Source organism: Lithobates pipiens, unplaced genomic scaffold (assembly GCF_037356315.1).
Source record: "Lithobates pipiens isolate NorthernLeopardFrog02 unplaced genomic scaffold, aLitPip1_a1.2 Scaffold_8, whole genome shotgun sequence".
NCBI lineage: Eukaryota > Metazoa > Chordata > Amphibia > Anura > Ranidae > Lithobates > Lithobates pipiens.
The window spans coordinates 485,325,751-485,339,442 of NW_027507903.1; the positions used below are offsets into that span (position 1 = coordinate 485,325,751).

Consider the following 13,692-nt stretch of genomic DNA (forward strand, 5'->3'; position numbering starts at 1 on the left):
ATTGGAAATTAACTAGGAAGCAGTCTGCAAGTTTATGTATTGAATCAATTAACTATCTGTGGGGTTCTCTTCTTTAGTGCATTTAATATCTATGTTTGCGATTTTTCATTCAGGAAAATTATATCCCTTCTTTGCATGATGTGTTCTGATGAATTTTTTACCCTCTACGAGGATCAGTTGCCTCATTTGTTCTTGTTTTTGTACAGTAAACTGAGTCAGGACTCTGGGAAGGCACGTACCAAGCTCACTATGGAAGAGCTGAAAGCCTTTGTCCAACAGCTGTTCAGCTTGCCCTGCGTCATCACACAGGCCCGTCAGGTTAAGGTGAGCCCATATCCACATTCGTGTTTTTATTTCTAGAATGCCAGCGTATTTATTTGAATAAATGGAATGTAAAATGCAAGAAAATATAAAGATTGACGAAGGACAGGAAGTCTTCAGCACTGGTAGTTTAGCACCCAAGCTGTTGGGTAAGTACACACATCCCATGAGGCAATGCAAGACTGACAGCCACAGACATGACTCCCAGAAGCAGAGGTGCGATGGGATTTTAGTTTCGCAACAGCTGGGGTGCTGAGTTTGCCTACGCCTATAATATAATATGAGTGTTTTTTTTACGTAATTATTTAGTATTAGAGTTCGGTTAGGGGATTACAATTCTGGTTCGTTTTATAGATTTAAATAGATTTTTAACCTTACCAGCAATTAAGCCTTAACGCAGACCATACAGTAAAATGCAAAGTCCACTTACTGTCCAGGCCACCTCCCCCTTCAGAAATAATATACTGTTAGTAGGTGTAAAATGTATCTGTAAAGAAATAAATTTAGTTGTACATAATACCTCACCCATGTCTACCACCCATGTAGCCTAGGGGACAATGACATACTACTTCTGCCTACATCCTGGGGGGAGCAGCACAAATTTTTCACTTGCTCTGCATTCTCCAGTAATCTTTGTGAAAAAACAGTGATATCACATCCAGCAATGCGGAAGTTAGGTCTTTTATTTTTATTTTTTGCAGGGTTTTTTTTTTTATTTTATTTTTTTGCACCTGCTAAATGTAGATGATTTGTAAAGTGAAAGGGGACCAGGACAAATTGAGCAGACCTTGCATTATAGAGCAATACTGTCTGTAGTAATAGAAGCTCCCTACATGTTAAAACAATGTTACCATTCAGACATGGAAAGTTGCAACACTTCACTGTAGTGTCAGAACTTTCTGCCAAGTTTCACCTCCACAGATTCCTATTGGCCAGTCATTATATTAGCCAGCCTCCCTGATCACTAGCAGGAAGAGTAAGCAGGATTTGTCAGCCCTGGTACGAGCTGTAAAAGCAGAATTTTATAGTCTACAGCCAATATGTTTGTCTTAAAGTAACACTAAACCTACTTTCTTTTTATAAAATAAATTGAATATGTCTAAATATAACTAGAATGTACCTTTTTATATCTCTATTTTTGTTCTCAGACTTCCTATTTTAGTGTGGTTACATTTGTATGTGAAATGTGTAGACATATTCAGCGCTATGGAAATTGTAGTATGCATAGAGTGGAGCTAGTGACCAGAAAAAAAAACAGCATTGCTCACTTTACACTAGTAGCAGTGAGGTGCACCAGTGGAGGATAGGGGGTGTGCATGGGACAAAAAAAGAAGCCTGTAAACAATGGTAAGAGACTAAAACACAAAATCAAAACAAAGCCAGGGTGCACTTGATAATTTAGAACGATGTAAAAAAAATAGATTTTGGTGACACTTTGAAGGTGCCTGTACTCAATTTCTGTACAGATTTTTTAAGTGCCTAATGTAAGAGTGCTAAAATGCAGCTACCTTCTGATGCCTGCAAGTACCTGTGTTATCATTGTTAATAGGTTATATTTAGAGGTCAATATTGTGAAAATTATGTTGTGCAAAATTGTTCCTTTATGCTTTAAAATTTTCTGAACAAGTGTTGGTGTTGTAGTTATGCAAGTTTACACTTCCTATAAGTATATAGAAAGACATGAAAGATACTGGGGGTACAGGCCCCCATCATGGGAAGACAGCGCACTAAGACAGTTCCTCTTAATCGATATGAACACTGACAGCTTTTAGCTTTCCCAGTGTCTCCCATCTCCTATTGCATTTTACTCCAGCTCTTCTGTCGTTTTAAGACCCCTTTCACACTGGAGGCATTTTAGCGCTAGAAATAGCACCTGAAAAACGCCTCTCATGCCACCCCAATGTGAAAGCCTGAGTGCTTTCACACTGGGATGATGCGCTTGCAGAATGTTAGAAAAAGTCCTGTAAGCAGCGTCTTTGGGGCGGTGGATGTATACACCGCTCTTCCACTGCCCCTGCTCATTGAAATGAATGGTCAGCGCTGCCAAATTGCAGTGGCGCTTTTAACCCATTCTTCAGCCGCTAGCGGGGGTTAAAAGTGCCACCAAAACTACGGTAAAGTGCCACTAAAATTAGCGGCGCTTTACCACTAACGTGGCCCGCTGTCAGTGTGAAAGGGGTCTTGCTGTTCATTGGAACAGAATCCTTTCGTACACTATATGGCTAAAGTTTGTGGACAGCTGATCATTACACCTATATGAGCTTGTTGCACATCCCATTCTCAAAACATGGCCAATAATTTTATCATGTATTTTCCAGTTTTATATAGTTACAATGGTAGCAAATTAATATTTTACTTGCTGCATGGTAGCATTATATACAGTATGTCACAAAAGTGAGTACATCCCTCACATTTTTGTAAATATTTTATTATATTTTTCATGTGACAACACTGAAGGATTGACACTTTGCTACAACATGAAGTAGTGAGTGTTACAGCTTGTAGAACAGTGTAAATTTGCTGTCCCCTCAAAATAACTCAACACACAGCCATTAATGACTAAACTGATTGCAAAAAATGTGAGATCACCCCTAAGTGAAAATGTCCAAATTGGTCCCAAAGTGTCAAAGTGATATACAGTAAATCCTTGTATGAAAAGTGCAGAAAAAATTGATTGTAAAATGTGACCAGCACTTGACTAATTTTGACGTTGGTTTTTAATAAACGCCTTGTTATCTGTTGTGCAGAATCTGCTGGATGATGTGGAGGAGTTTCACGAGCGTGCACAGGAAGCCATGTTGGATGAAGTTCCAGATTCCAGCAAGCTGCAAGCTCTTATTGATTTGGGCTCCAACCTATACGTAGAACTCCCAGAGTTGCCTCGCTTAAAGCAGGAGCTGCTGCAGGCACGCTGGCTAGATGAAGTCCGTCAGACTCTGTCTGACCCGCACAAAGTCACCTTGGACGTGATGAAGAAGCTTATAGATTCCGGTGTTGGTTTGGCTCCTCATCACGCTGTAGAGAAAGCAATGGGCGAGCTTCAAGAATTGCTGACAGTGTCTGAAAGATGGGAGGAGAAGGCCAAAGCTTGTCTGCAGGCCAGGTGAGCACAGACCGTTTCCTCTTGCTGTTCATTAAGGAAAGTGAAACTGCATTGTTTGTCTTTAGAGGAGAACTGACACTTAGGCTGTTACTTTCTACCTTCTGGACCAGTACGATGCTTTGACTGACCTGTTTCTGTTTGAGGGGTTCATTTATAATAGGGAGAGAATGGCAGTATCTACTCTACATTATGCTGTGCTCCCTCTGCTTTTTAAAGAAACCCCTTAGTTTCCATGCGTGGAAGGCACTGTACTTATCACACTGTTTTTGTTAAAGGGTTTGTTTACTTTTACAAAAAACTGACTATGCAGGTAAAGGTAGTTTGTAGATAAGAAAATTGACTAATGTCCTTGCTATAGGTGTAGGCCTTTTTACATACCTTCCAAAGCTTGACTGGAATACTCCCAGGATGTTGCTAATTGAGGCCTAGTCATTTCTGCTCAGCTCCATCCTCAAAGAAGTGAACTTTTTCACTGATTCAAACCCCCTCACATGTGCTTTCTCTCCCCTGATGCAGTAGCACTGAGCTCAACGTTTGAGAAGTTCATGCCCGTCATGGAGTAGATGAGCAGTAACAACTAGGCCTCACTTAGCAAAGACCTAGCAATGTCCTGGAAATATTTGACTCATGCTTCAGGAGCTGAACATATTGTTTTTATCTACAAATGTCCCTTATCTGCATAGACCCTTTTATGGTAAAGGTGAATTAACCCTTTAAACTCCATCAATCCTCTGTATAACTCTGACTGTTTTTCCCTCCCCAGGCCACAACACACGGTCTCTAGTCTGGAGAGCATTATTGTCGAGGCCAAGAGCATCCAGGCATATCTACCCAACATGCTGGCATTGAAGGAGGCTCTCCAGAGAGCCAAAGATTGGACTGCCAAAGTTGAGGCCATTCAGGTAAGGACATCCTCTGAATCTCCGTTTTGTAACACTGCTATTTTCCATTCATTTGAACAGCTCACAATTCTTATAGTGAACTTTCCTCTCTTTTCAAGATGTACAAAAATGTGTAAATTTTGGTTATTCTGTCTCTGTAGAATGGTAGTCATTATGCCTATCTAGAACAGCTGGAGAGCTTGCTCGGCAAAGCTCGCCCCATACCAGTGCGTCTCGAAGCTCTCCCACAGTTAGAGTCTCAGGTAGCGGCCGCTCGAGCCTGGCGGGAACGTACAGCCAGGACCTTCCTGAAGAAGAATTCAAGCTACACATTGCTGCAGGTAAGATGGTACTCATCTGTGTTATTTTGCATATTTAACCCAGTACATTCTCTCCTTGCATGCCACGCTCTATACTTCAGCACCAGTTTCTGCTGTCTTCATGACTGGAAAACTGTCCCATGCCATTAGACTGCTTAGAAGTCTGTTGCTTCCCATTGGGCTAAGCAGTAGCTTCTCTGCAGCAGTATGACACACCACCCACCTTCTAAATCGGAACTAGAGCTCTCCAATCACCATGGAGCGTGAGCAATGCATGTTGCATCAAGGTCACTCAGTGGGGGAGGGGGGGAGTCACACAAAATTGAGAGAGGCTATTGCTTGCACACCGAGAGCAGCTATCCATTTTGCAACCTGCTGGCAGGGAACAGACTAGCAACAAAAACAAAAATAAGAGCTTAACCAGTTACTCGTGGATGCCCACTCAGTTGGTTTATTGACTTTTAAGGAAACCTTCAATTGGGCTTTAAAGTAGAACTATAGGCAAATTTTTGTTTTTCAATCAGGATACAGCAAGGAAGGGTTATAACTTGTGTCAGATTTTTATTTTTTTTTGCCATCTGTATTGTATTGGGGAGATTTCCCTTCACTTCCTGTCAAACAGGAAGTGAGAGGAAATCCCTGCAAATTATTGAAATTCCTTACGGGTCACCAGAACTAGTGTCCCCATTGGAACATTTTCCCTCTGTATTACAACCTAAAATTGTGGGATCTTCTTTTACTTTCACTTTCAATTATATTGGTAAATAGCTCAATTTAGAGAGGCTGAATCTCCTTAATGGGGACACAGACAGCAATAAAAACTGACAGGTGTTCTAATCTATCTCTACTCCATCAAAAACAAAAAATAAATAAAAATGTGTCTTTTTAGTTATACTTTAAGGGCAACAAAGGATAGGATGTACTTTATCACGAAAGGAAGGTTATACCCTCAAATCCATGCTACCTTTATCAGAGGGGGTGGACGATAGTTTCTTCTACAGTATCCCCTGCATGAAGAAGTAAGAATGAAGTAATTGCTCAGAAGCTATATTGTCAAGGTTATTAGAAACATCTCTGCTGCTGCTACTGCTGCCAAGGTTGTTTTAAAAAAAAAAAAAAAAAAAAAAACCGACTGCATCAACTCTTGTGTAGAAGTGAAACAAAAATATACTTTTTAAAGTCACTTTTAAAAGTTCTCTTCAAATAGCGAGACTGGTGGGAGATAATCTTTGGCCATTCCATATCATAATGGAGTATTGCAGCTACGATGGGTCCAAATCAATGGTGACATATAGGATGAAACTGCAATTCCACGTACTGCTTCTGAGAGGAGCTCAGTGGTGGAAAAGTGACATTGAAGTGGCATTTTAATAGTCATGTTTTTCCATAGCCTCCTGAAGACAGGAAGAACCCTACCTGATTTTAGGTCACTCTCCTTTTCATGTTATTTTGTTATCGCCGCAACTGTACTCCATAACTATTCAACGTTGTGATGGCAGAACTTTAACCTCCCTGTGTTTCTCATACATGCAGGTCTTGAGCCCTCGCAGCGATATTGGTGTTTACGGAAGCGGCCGGGGTAAACGGAGGAGAGTAAAAGAGCTCTTGGAAGAGAAGGATTTGGATTTGGACTCTCTGAGTGAACTCGAGGATCCTCTAGATGATCACCGGGACACAGCCTCTGTAGTAAGGAAATATGTCAGACTTTCAGTTCTACGTGTTATAAAGAGTTATTTTAATGCTTTTATATAAGAATATGGTATTATGGTGTCTCCACATTAGGTCCAAGAATGGGGTACTGAGCTTGTTATTAAACCATGCCCTACACCAGGGATATGCAATTAGCAGACCTCCAGCTGTTGCAGAACTACAAGTCCCTTGAGGCATAGCAAGACTCTGACAGCCACAAGCATGACACCTAGAGGCATGATGGGACTTGTAGTTTTGCAATAGCTGGAGGTCCGCTAATTGCATATCCCTGCCCTACACCATGCTATGATCTGAATATGATTCAGGAGCTGAAAAGATAGCCCATTTACAACAAAACCTCAAGCTAGCAAAAAGGAAATGCCCAGAACTTCAGAGTGTGGAAGAGCAAATGACTTGCTTCATGTGACAGTGCTGGGCTAGCAGTGCTGTCACACTGGGACACCATAATCCTGTGTAAGCAATGGCTAGCCACTTGTAGCTCTTGCATAGGACTTTCCTTTGCTCCCAGCAGCCAAATGGAGGTACAGGAAAGAAAAAAAAAAACGAAATATATAAATATTCTGCTTGGGAGGGGGGAGTTAAAGTGATTGTAAAGGCAGAAGGTTTGTTTATCTTAATGCATTTTAGGCTATTCTGCTTCTTATTTCACTGTCCAGTAACAGGCCAGCGGTATAGGGGGGGTCGGGGGGATTGGCGGCCTGTAAGTGTTAATAAATTGCAGTAGAGAAAAAAAGGCCTCCAGCCATGCCTGATAGGCCTATGCTGGATGGACAGAATTACAAATATTTTGGAAGGTAATATATGTATTTTTATATGTGTACTTAGCTGTTGGCCTGGAATTCAGCTTGAACAGTATTTGTGGGATGAACCAGGTTAAACTTCTTCATTGTAATATTTTTCTCTTGTGTACAGGTTGCTGTATTTAAAGAAATGGAGCGCAAAGAGGTGGACGCTATGCGTTCTCTAAGGGCTGCCAACCTGGCAAAGATGGCCATGGTGGACCGCATTGAGGAGGTGCGGTTTTGTGTTTGCCGCAAAGCTGCCAGCGGTTTCATGCTGCAATGTGAACTGTGCAAGGACTGGTTTCATGGCACATGCGTCCCCCTGCCCAAGACCAGCTCCCAAAAAAAGGGCAACAGCTGGCAATCGAAAGACGTTAAGTTTCTCTGCACGCAGTGTATGAGGTCCCGGCGGCCACGATTGGAGACAATCCTCTCGCTGCTGGTGTCATTGCAGAAGCTGCCAGTTCGGCTGCCAGAGGGGGAGGCGTTGCAGTGTCTAACAGAGCGAGCAATGAGCTGGCAGGACCGAGCGCGACAATCGTTGGCTACTGAGGAACTGTCATGTGCACTGGCCAAGTTGTCTGTGCTGAGTCAGCGCATGGTAGAACAGGCAGCGAGGGAAAAGACAGAGAAAATTATCAGCGCAGAACTCCAGAAAGCTGCAGCAAACCCTGACCTGCAGGTAAGTGCCTGAGGACATGATAGCGCTGATATTTCTGTTCACACTAGCTAGTATCCATTAACAGTGGTTGTATTCATTGATCTTATTGTTTCCTCTTATTCATTTTTTTTATTGTTTTTCACTTGTATACTGTCATTCACTGGTGATTTGTTTTAAGGTGCAATTAAACAATAACTGCCTTTTGCTTTTGATATTTCGGCTATGCTTCTCCTATGGATCATAGAAGTTCAGTTCGTTCTGCACTCCTCTGACTCGTTTTCAGCCAACAGCGGACTACATTTCACTGTTGGCTGACATTAGTCAGCCTGTTCAGGCTCTGGATAGATCTCGACTTTACAGTCGGGATCCACTCAAATGTCTACACGGACAGCTAGCTGAGCCTCTTGGGGAGCTGTTGGGAGACTGAGCCAGCTGCTCCGGCCCCCCTACACAGCCCAGTGCACCAGTGTGCGCTGAAGGGGCAGAGCAGAGAGCTGATGGCTGACAGTCATCTGTTCTCTGCAGAATGAAGACCGAGAGCTGAGCGATGAGTGGTGTTTAATCGTTTAGTTCTCGGTCTTAGAGGTGGCGGGGGTCAGCTGCAGCAGGGATTGGTGCTGCAGCCATCATCTACCTTAGGTAAGTATGTATTTTTTTTTTTTTTTGTTGAAGCCATACTTCTCTTTTTAATGTGTATTTCCACTTTTGCAGCCAAATTGGCATGCTTTATATTTGTTACCTATCCCAATTCACATAAATGAAAATAAATATTAAATTGCGTCTTATCTTTTTAAATGCTGTTTTTGGGACTCTCGTGCAAGAAAAAAAAATCCTAGTTAGTTCTCATTGTTTTGGAAGGGGCTGGGCAGCCGTCCTTGCCATAATTCATCCTTTCTGTATTGTGCATGCAGATCTTCATTATCAATTGTAACTAGATTTTAAAACTGCCTGTCCTAACAAAGGGTTAAAGGTGTAGAAGCTTTGCTTCTTGCATTGTATTGCAATGAGGACATACTTGGGACATATTTACTTTATCATTGTTCAAAAAAACAAACAAAAAAAAAAACCTTAGTTAGCCTGGACACCTTTTTTTCATGAAAAATATCTAAAAGGTAAGAAATATTTAAAAAATATTTTTTTTTAGGCATGCAATGCGAATAGGAACACATGACAAACATATAGTGGGGTTTTCTAAAATATGACTGCAAACATAGAAATACCCTTTAAGACAAAGTACCATTTTCCCTGACCTAATCTAACCCACCACCCTCCTCCTCCTCTACAGATGCACAATTCCCTTGTTTAGTATATCTCTGGAATACATGCACATTTCCTCATGTTCTATTCCTGTAAGTACGGAAAATTAACTGTTGAGATGCCAGAAGTATAATCTGCACCTAGCATGTGTTGTCAGCCCTGCCTACTTGATTTCTGGTGTATTACAAAGAACATTGACATTTTTTCAGCTACTGGAACCAGCTATTGGTGCATTTTCTGTTTGACAAACTGTAGCTAGTTGGACTCGGGCAATGAACAACCAACAGGATCCTGTCATCTAGGACTGAACTTCAGTGAAGCACTTACAAACTTTACCCTCTTCTTTGCTGTTTTGTGTTGATGCCCTAAAACAAGTCATGACACAAATCTCCAGAATGGTTCTGATGACTGTCCATATTTACAGAATCTTGTAGATAAACATATAGACAGCTGAAGCTGGCTGTAAAAGAGACTTCACATGTACAGTTAGGGAAAAAGTCTTTGAACCCCTGCTGATTTTGTTTGCCCACTGACAAAGAAATGACTAGTCTATAATTTTAATGGTAGGTTTATTTTAACAGTGAGAGACACAATAACAACAAAATCCAGAAAAACGCATTTCAGAAAATGTATACATTAATTTGCATTTAAATGAGTGAAAAAAGTATTTAACCCCTTCCCAAAACATGACTTAGTACTTGGTGGCAAAGCCCTTGTTGGCAATCGGAAGTCAGACATTTCTTGTGGTCACCAGGTTTACACACATCTCAGGAGGGATTTGTCCCACTACTCTTTGCAGATCCTCTTCAAGTCATTAAGGTTTCGAGTCTGTTTGGCAACTCAAACCTTCTGCTCTCTCCACATATTTTCTATGGGATTAAGGTTTGGAAACTGGCTGGGCCACTCCAGGACCTTAATGTGCTTATTCTTGATCCATTCCTTTGTTGCCTTGGCTGTGTGTTTTGGGTCATTTGTCATGCTGGAATACCCATCTACTACCCATTTTTAATGCCCTGGCTGAGGGAAGGAGGTTCTCACCCAAGATTTGATGTTACGTGGCCTCGTCTACCAACTCTTTGATGCGGTGAAGATGTCCTGTCCCCTTAGCAGCAAATCACCCCCCAAAGCATAATGTTTCCACCTCCATGTTTGACGGTTGGGATGGTGTTCTTGGGGTCATAGACACCATTCATCCTCCTCCTCCAAACATGGCAAGTTGCGTTGATGTGAAACGGCTTGAATTTGGTGTCATCTGACCACAATAATTTCACCCAGTTCTCCTCTGAATCATTCAGATGTCCATTAGCAAACTTCAGACTGGCCTGTACATGTGCTTTCTTGAGCAGGGGAACCTTGCCAGCGCTGCTAGATTTCTGTCCTTTACAGCGTAGTGTGTTACCAATTGTTTTCTTGGTGACTATTGTCCCAGCTGCCTTGAAATCATTGACAAGATTCTCCTGTGTAGTTCTGGGCTGATTCCTCGCTGTTCTCATGATCATTGAAACTTCATGAGGTGAGATCTTGCATGGAGCCCAGACCGAGGGAGATTGACAGTTATTTTGTGTTTCTTCCATTTGTGAATAATCACATCAACTGTTGTCATCCTCTCACCAAGCTGTATAACGATGGTCTTGTAGCCCATCCCAGCCTTGTGTAAGTCTAAAATCTTGTCCCTGACATTCTTGGACAGCTCTTTGGTCTTGGCCATGGTGGAGAAATTGGAATCTTATTTTCTTCTGTGGACAGGTGTCTTTTTTTATACAGGTAACAAGCTAAGATTAGGAGCACTCCCTTTAAGAGTGTTCCTAATATCAGCTCGTTACCTGTATAGAAGACACCTGGGAGCCAGAAATCTTGCTGATTGATAGGGGATCAAATACTTATACTTATTTCACTCATTAAAATGCAAATCAATTTATAACTTTTGAAATGCGTTTTCTGGATATTTTTGTTGTTGTTCTGCCTCTCACTGTTAAAAATAAACCTACCATTAAAATTCTAGACTGATCATTTTTATAATGTACAAAATCAGCTGGTGATCAAATACTTTTTTTCCCCTCACTGTATGCCCTTTCAAAGGAGGACATCTCTTTGGTGAGGTACTTCACCAAATTCACTAAAGGCTGCCCTGCGCAGCGTGTCTTCCTAATCCTATCGGAAAACCTTTTTTTGAACATTTCCACCATTTGTGCATCTTTTAACAAGCGCCCGTTTCGGTATCCCTCTCCTACATGTCTCAATGGGAGTGGGACCTCCAGTTCCCAATAGATCTGGCAAACTGGAGCAAGGCTTGGAAAATGGTTGCAAAATATTCCTTTAATACAAATATGCTTGAAGCTGCGTATAAGGTCCTTTTTCAGATGGTACTAGGTTCCTGCTCGACTTACTCTTGCTTACCTGGGAAGTTGTGACTGATGCTTTCGCAACTGTGGACAAAGGGGGGATGTCCTCCCATACGTGGTGGTTCTGTCCTAGACTGGTGGGGTTTTGGTCCCGGATCTTCAGCCTGCTCCAGACCCTGTTCTATCCAACGATCCACAGAGACGCTAAATTGGCCCTTTTGCATGGCCGATACCTGGCTTATATGCACCCCAGCAGCAGCTAGTCACTTTTTTTTTTTATCTCTGCCAAACAGACCCTAGCGCAAGCCTGGAACACCCCATGCATTGCCTTTCAAGGGGGGGAAGTCGCTTTTGACCGCTGTAATGCTCCATGAGCAGATGTCCAGTATTGTGAATGATTCCCATTCCACATGTCTCAAGATCTGGGAACCATGAATCTCATATAAATTTCCCTCCCTTGACCTGGCTTGTTCAGGCCTTATCTGACTGTCAATGGCAAAACTTCAGTCTGAGTTTTCTTCCTTTCTTTTCCTTCTTTCTTTCTTCTTTTTTTTTTTTTTTTACCTTTTCTCTGGATCTTATTTCTCCTTTTCTCTTTTCTACCTTCTTTCTGGCACCTCATCCTGTTTATACAAACGCTGTACTCTGGGGTTGATGGCGGAAGTTGTGCCACCTTGTTTGTAATTTTTATATGGAATCTTCTATAATACTTGACCAATCTTTAGCCCCTGTGTGGATGATTTTATATGCATACACTGGATATTTTACACTGAAAGATAAAACCAATAAATACACTGAAACAGAAAAACTTACGAAAGATGTAAATTTCCCTCTTCAGGGACTTCTATCTCCTCCAAAATGAAGAACATCTCAAAGCTCTACACACGCTTCAACTTCTAAGCCAAAATTCAGCACTTTCTTTTGGCGCAAGAATTTGAACACAGCATTCACCAAGTCTACCCCAAATCCCTCTTTCCAACGAAGGGGACCTCTCACTCCTAGGAGTGGGGGGCGTCTGTTACAGTTTGCTTCTCTCTTATCACAGACGTCCCACACCTGTGTGCTTATTCGGTAATTTCAAAGGGTTACATATAGAGTTCTCTACTCTACCCCCTAACCGTTTAATTCTCTCAAACCAACCAAAATTTGCTTAAGTCAGATTTACAGAACTATCTCTTGTCTTAGGGAGTGGTTGCTCAAGTATCATTGCGAAAAGGATTTGATTCAAACCTGTTTAATGTACCGAAACCCAATGGGGGTATTTATCACTCACATGTAAATTCCCTGAAGAAGTATCTTCAAGTTCTAAAATTTTGTATGTAATCCACAAGGAGTTTTAACCTGTCTGAGACCAGGGGAATACCTAGCATCTGTAGACATCTAAGATCCTTGTCTGTAAATTCCCATTTAGGCCCCTTTCACACGGGCGGATAGAATTGTGCTTTTAGTTGCGGACAGATGACGTTCTCTATCGCAGTTAAATGCACACAATGCTTTCCTATGGCCCCATTCACACACTGTGTTTAGTGACGGTTTTGTTACATGCGGTTTTGTGCAGATAGAAAAAATAAAGTTGACTGTGTCCAGGAATGATTTACTGCAGCTATCTGCACATAACTGCAGGTAATCAGTGTACTATTTCTCCTGCAGATAGCAGCGGCAACAAGGAAAGAAAAACAATAGGAAGCACATCAGAAATGGCAAGAATTTTCCAAACGCAGCTAAACGCAGCCGCATGTAAACGCAGCTAATCGCAATGTACAACTGCAAGTGAATGCCGTGCCAGGATTCTCTGAATTTCAAAATAACAAAACATGCTTTTAACAGCAGCAGAACAGCCACCCATGTGAAAGGGGCTTTACTCACTCCATTAGCACTTTCTACGCTTTGCAGTAGGGGACAATCACTTTCAGTTTTGTCACAATGCCTTTTATTCTGTCCTCTGCTTTCAGAGTATCCACACAGGTATTTGCAGCTTGTCTTGCCCTTCTGAGAACTCAGGGCATCTAGGTGACAGGTTATCTATACAGCCCTCTCTTGAAGAACTCCTCTCCCTTCCAGCTCTCTGCAGACTTCCACAGGACAATTCAACTACTTCCGGCTTTCAGCTGGGTAATCTGTTTCCAAAAATGTCCTCTCAATCCTCTCTTCCCCTGAAATATTTGGGCCTAATTCAAGACACAGCCCAAGCAAAAGTCTTCCTTCCAGAAAAGAATTTGCTCTCTCCCGCCTTAGATTTGAGATCTAAGAGACGCCCCCAGTGGGATTCTCCACGAATGTTGTGGTCTTCATGGTGGCCGCCTTCAAAGCTGTTT

The 13,692-nt window shown here is 41.9% G+C and overlaps 1 protein-coding gene across 6 annotated transcripts in view; it reads left to right on the forward strand.

The window, feature by feature from the left end:
- Window positions 1–13,692, forward strand: part of KDM5A (lysine demethylase 5A) — an 86,632-nt gene that overhangs the window by 52,805 nt on the left and 20,135 nt on the right. For all 6 annotated transcript variants that reach the window (XM_077468951.1, XM_077468950.1, XM_077468948.1 and 3 more), the window contains 6 exons: window positions 207–324; window positions 3,069–3,424; window positions 4,188–4,326; window positions 4,467–4,646; window positions 6,159–6,311; window positions 7,248–7,799. In XM_077468951.1, the coding sequence (XP_077325077.1) occupies window positions 207–324; window positions 3,069–3,424; window positions 4,188–4,326; window positions 4,467–4,646; window positions 6,159–6,311; window positions 7,248–7,799 (1,498 nt within the window). The remainder of the gene's footprint in view (window positions 1–206; window positions 325–3,068; window positions 3,425–4,187; window positions 4,327–4,466; window positions 4,647–6,158; window positions 6,312–7,247; window positions 7,800–13,692) is intronic.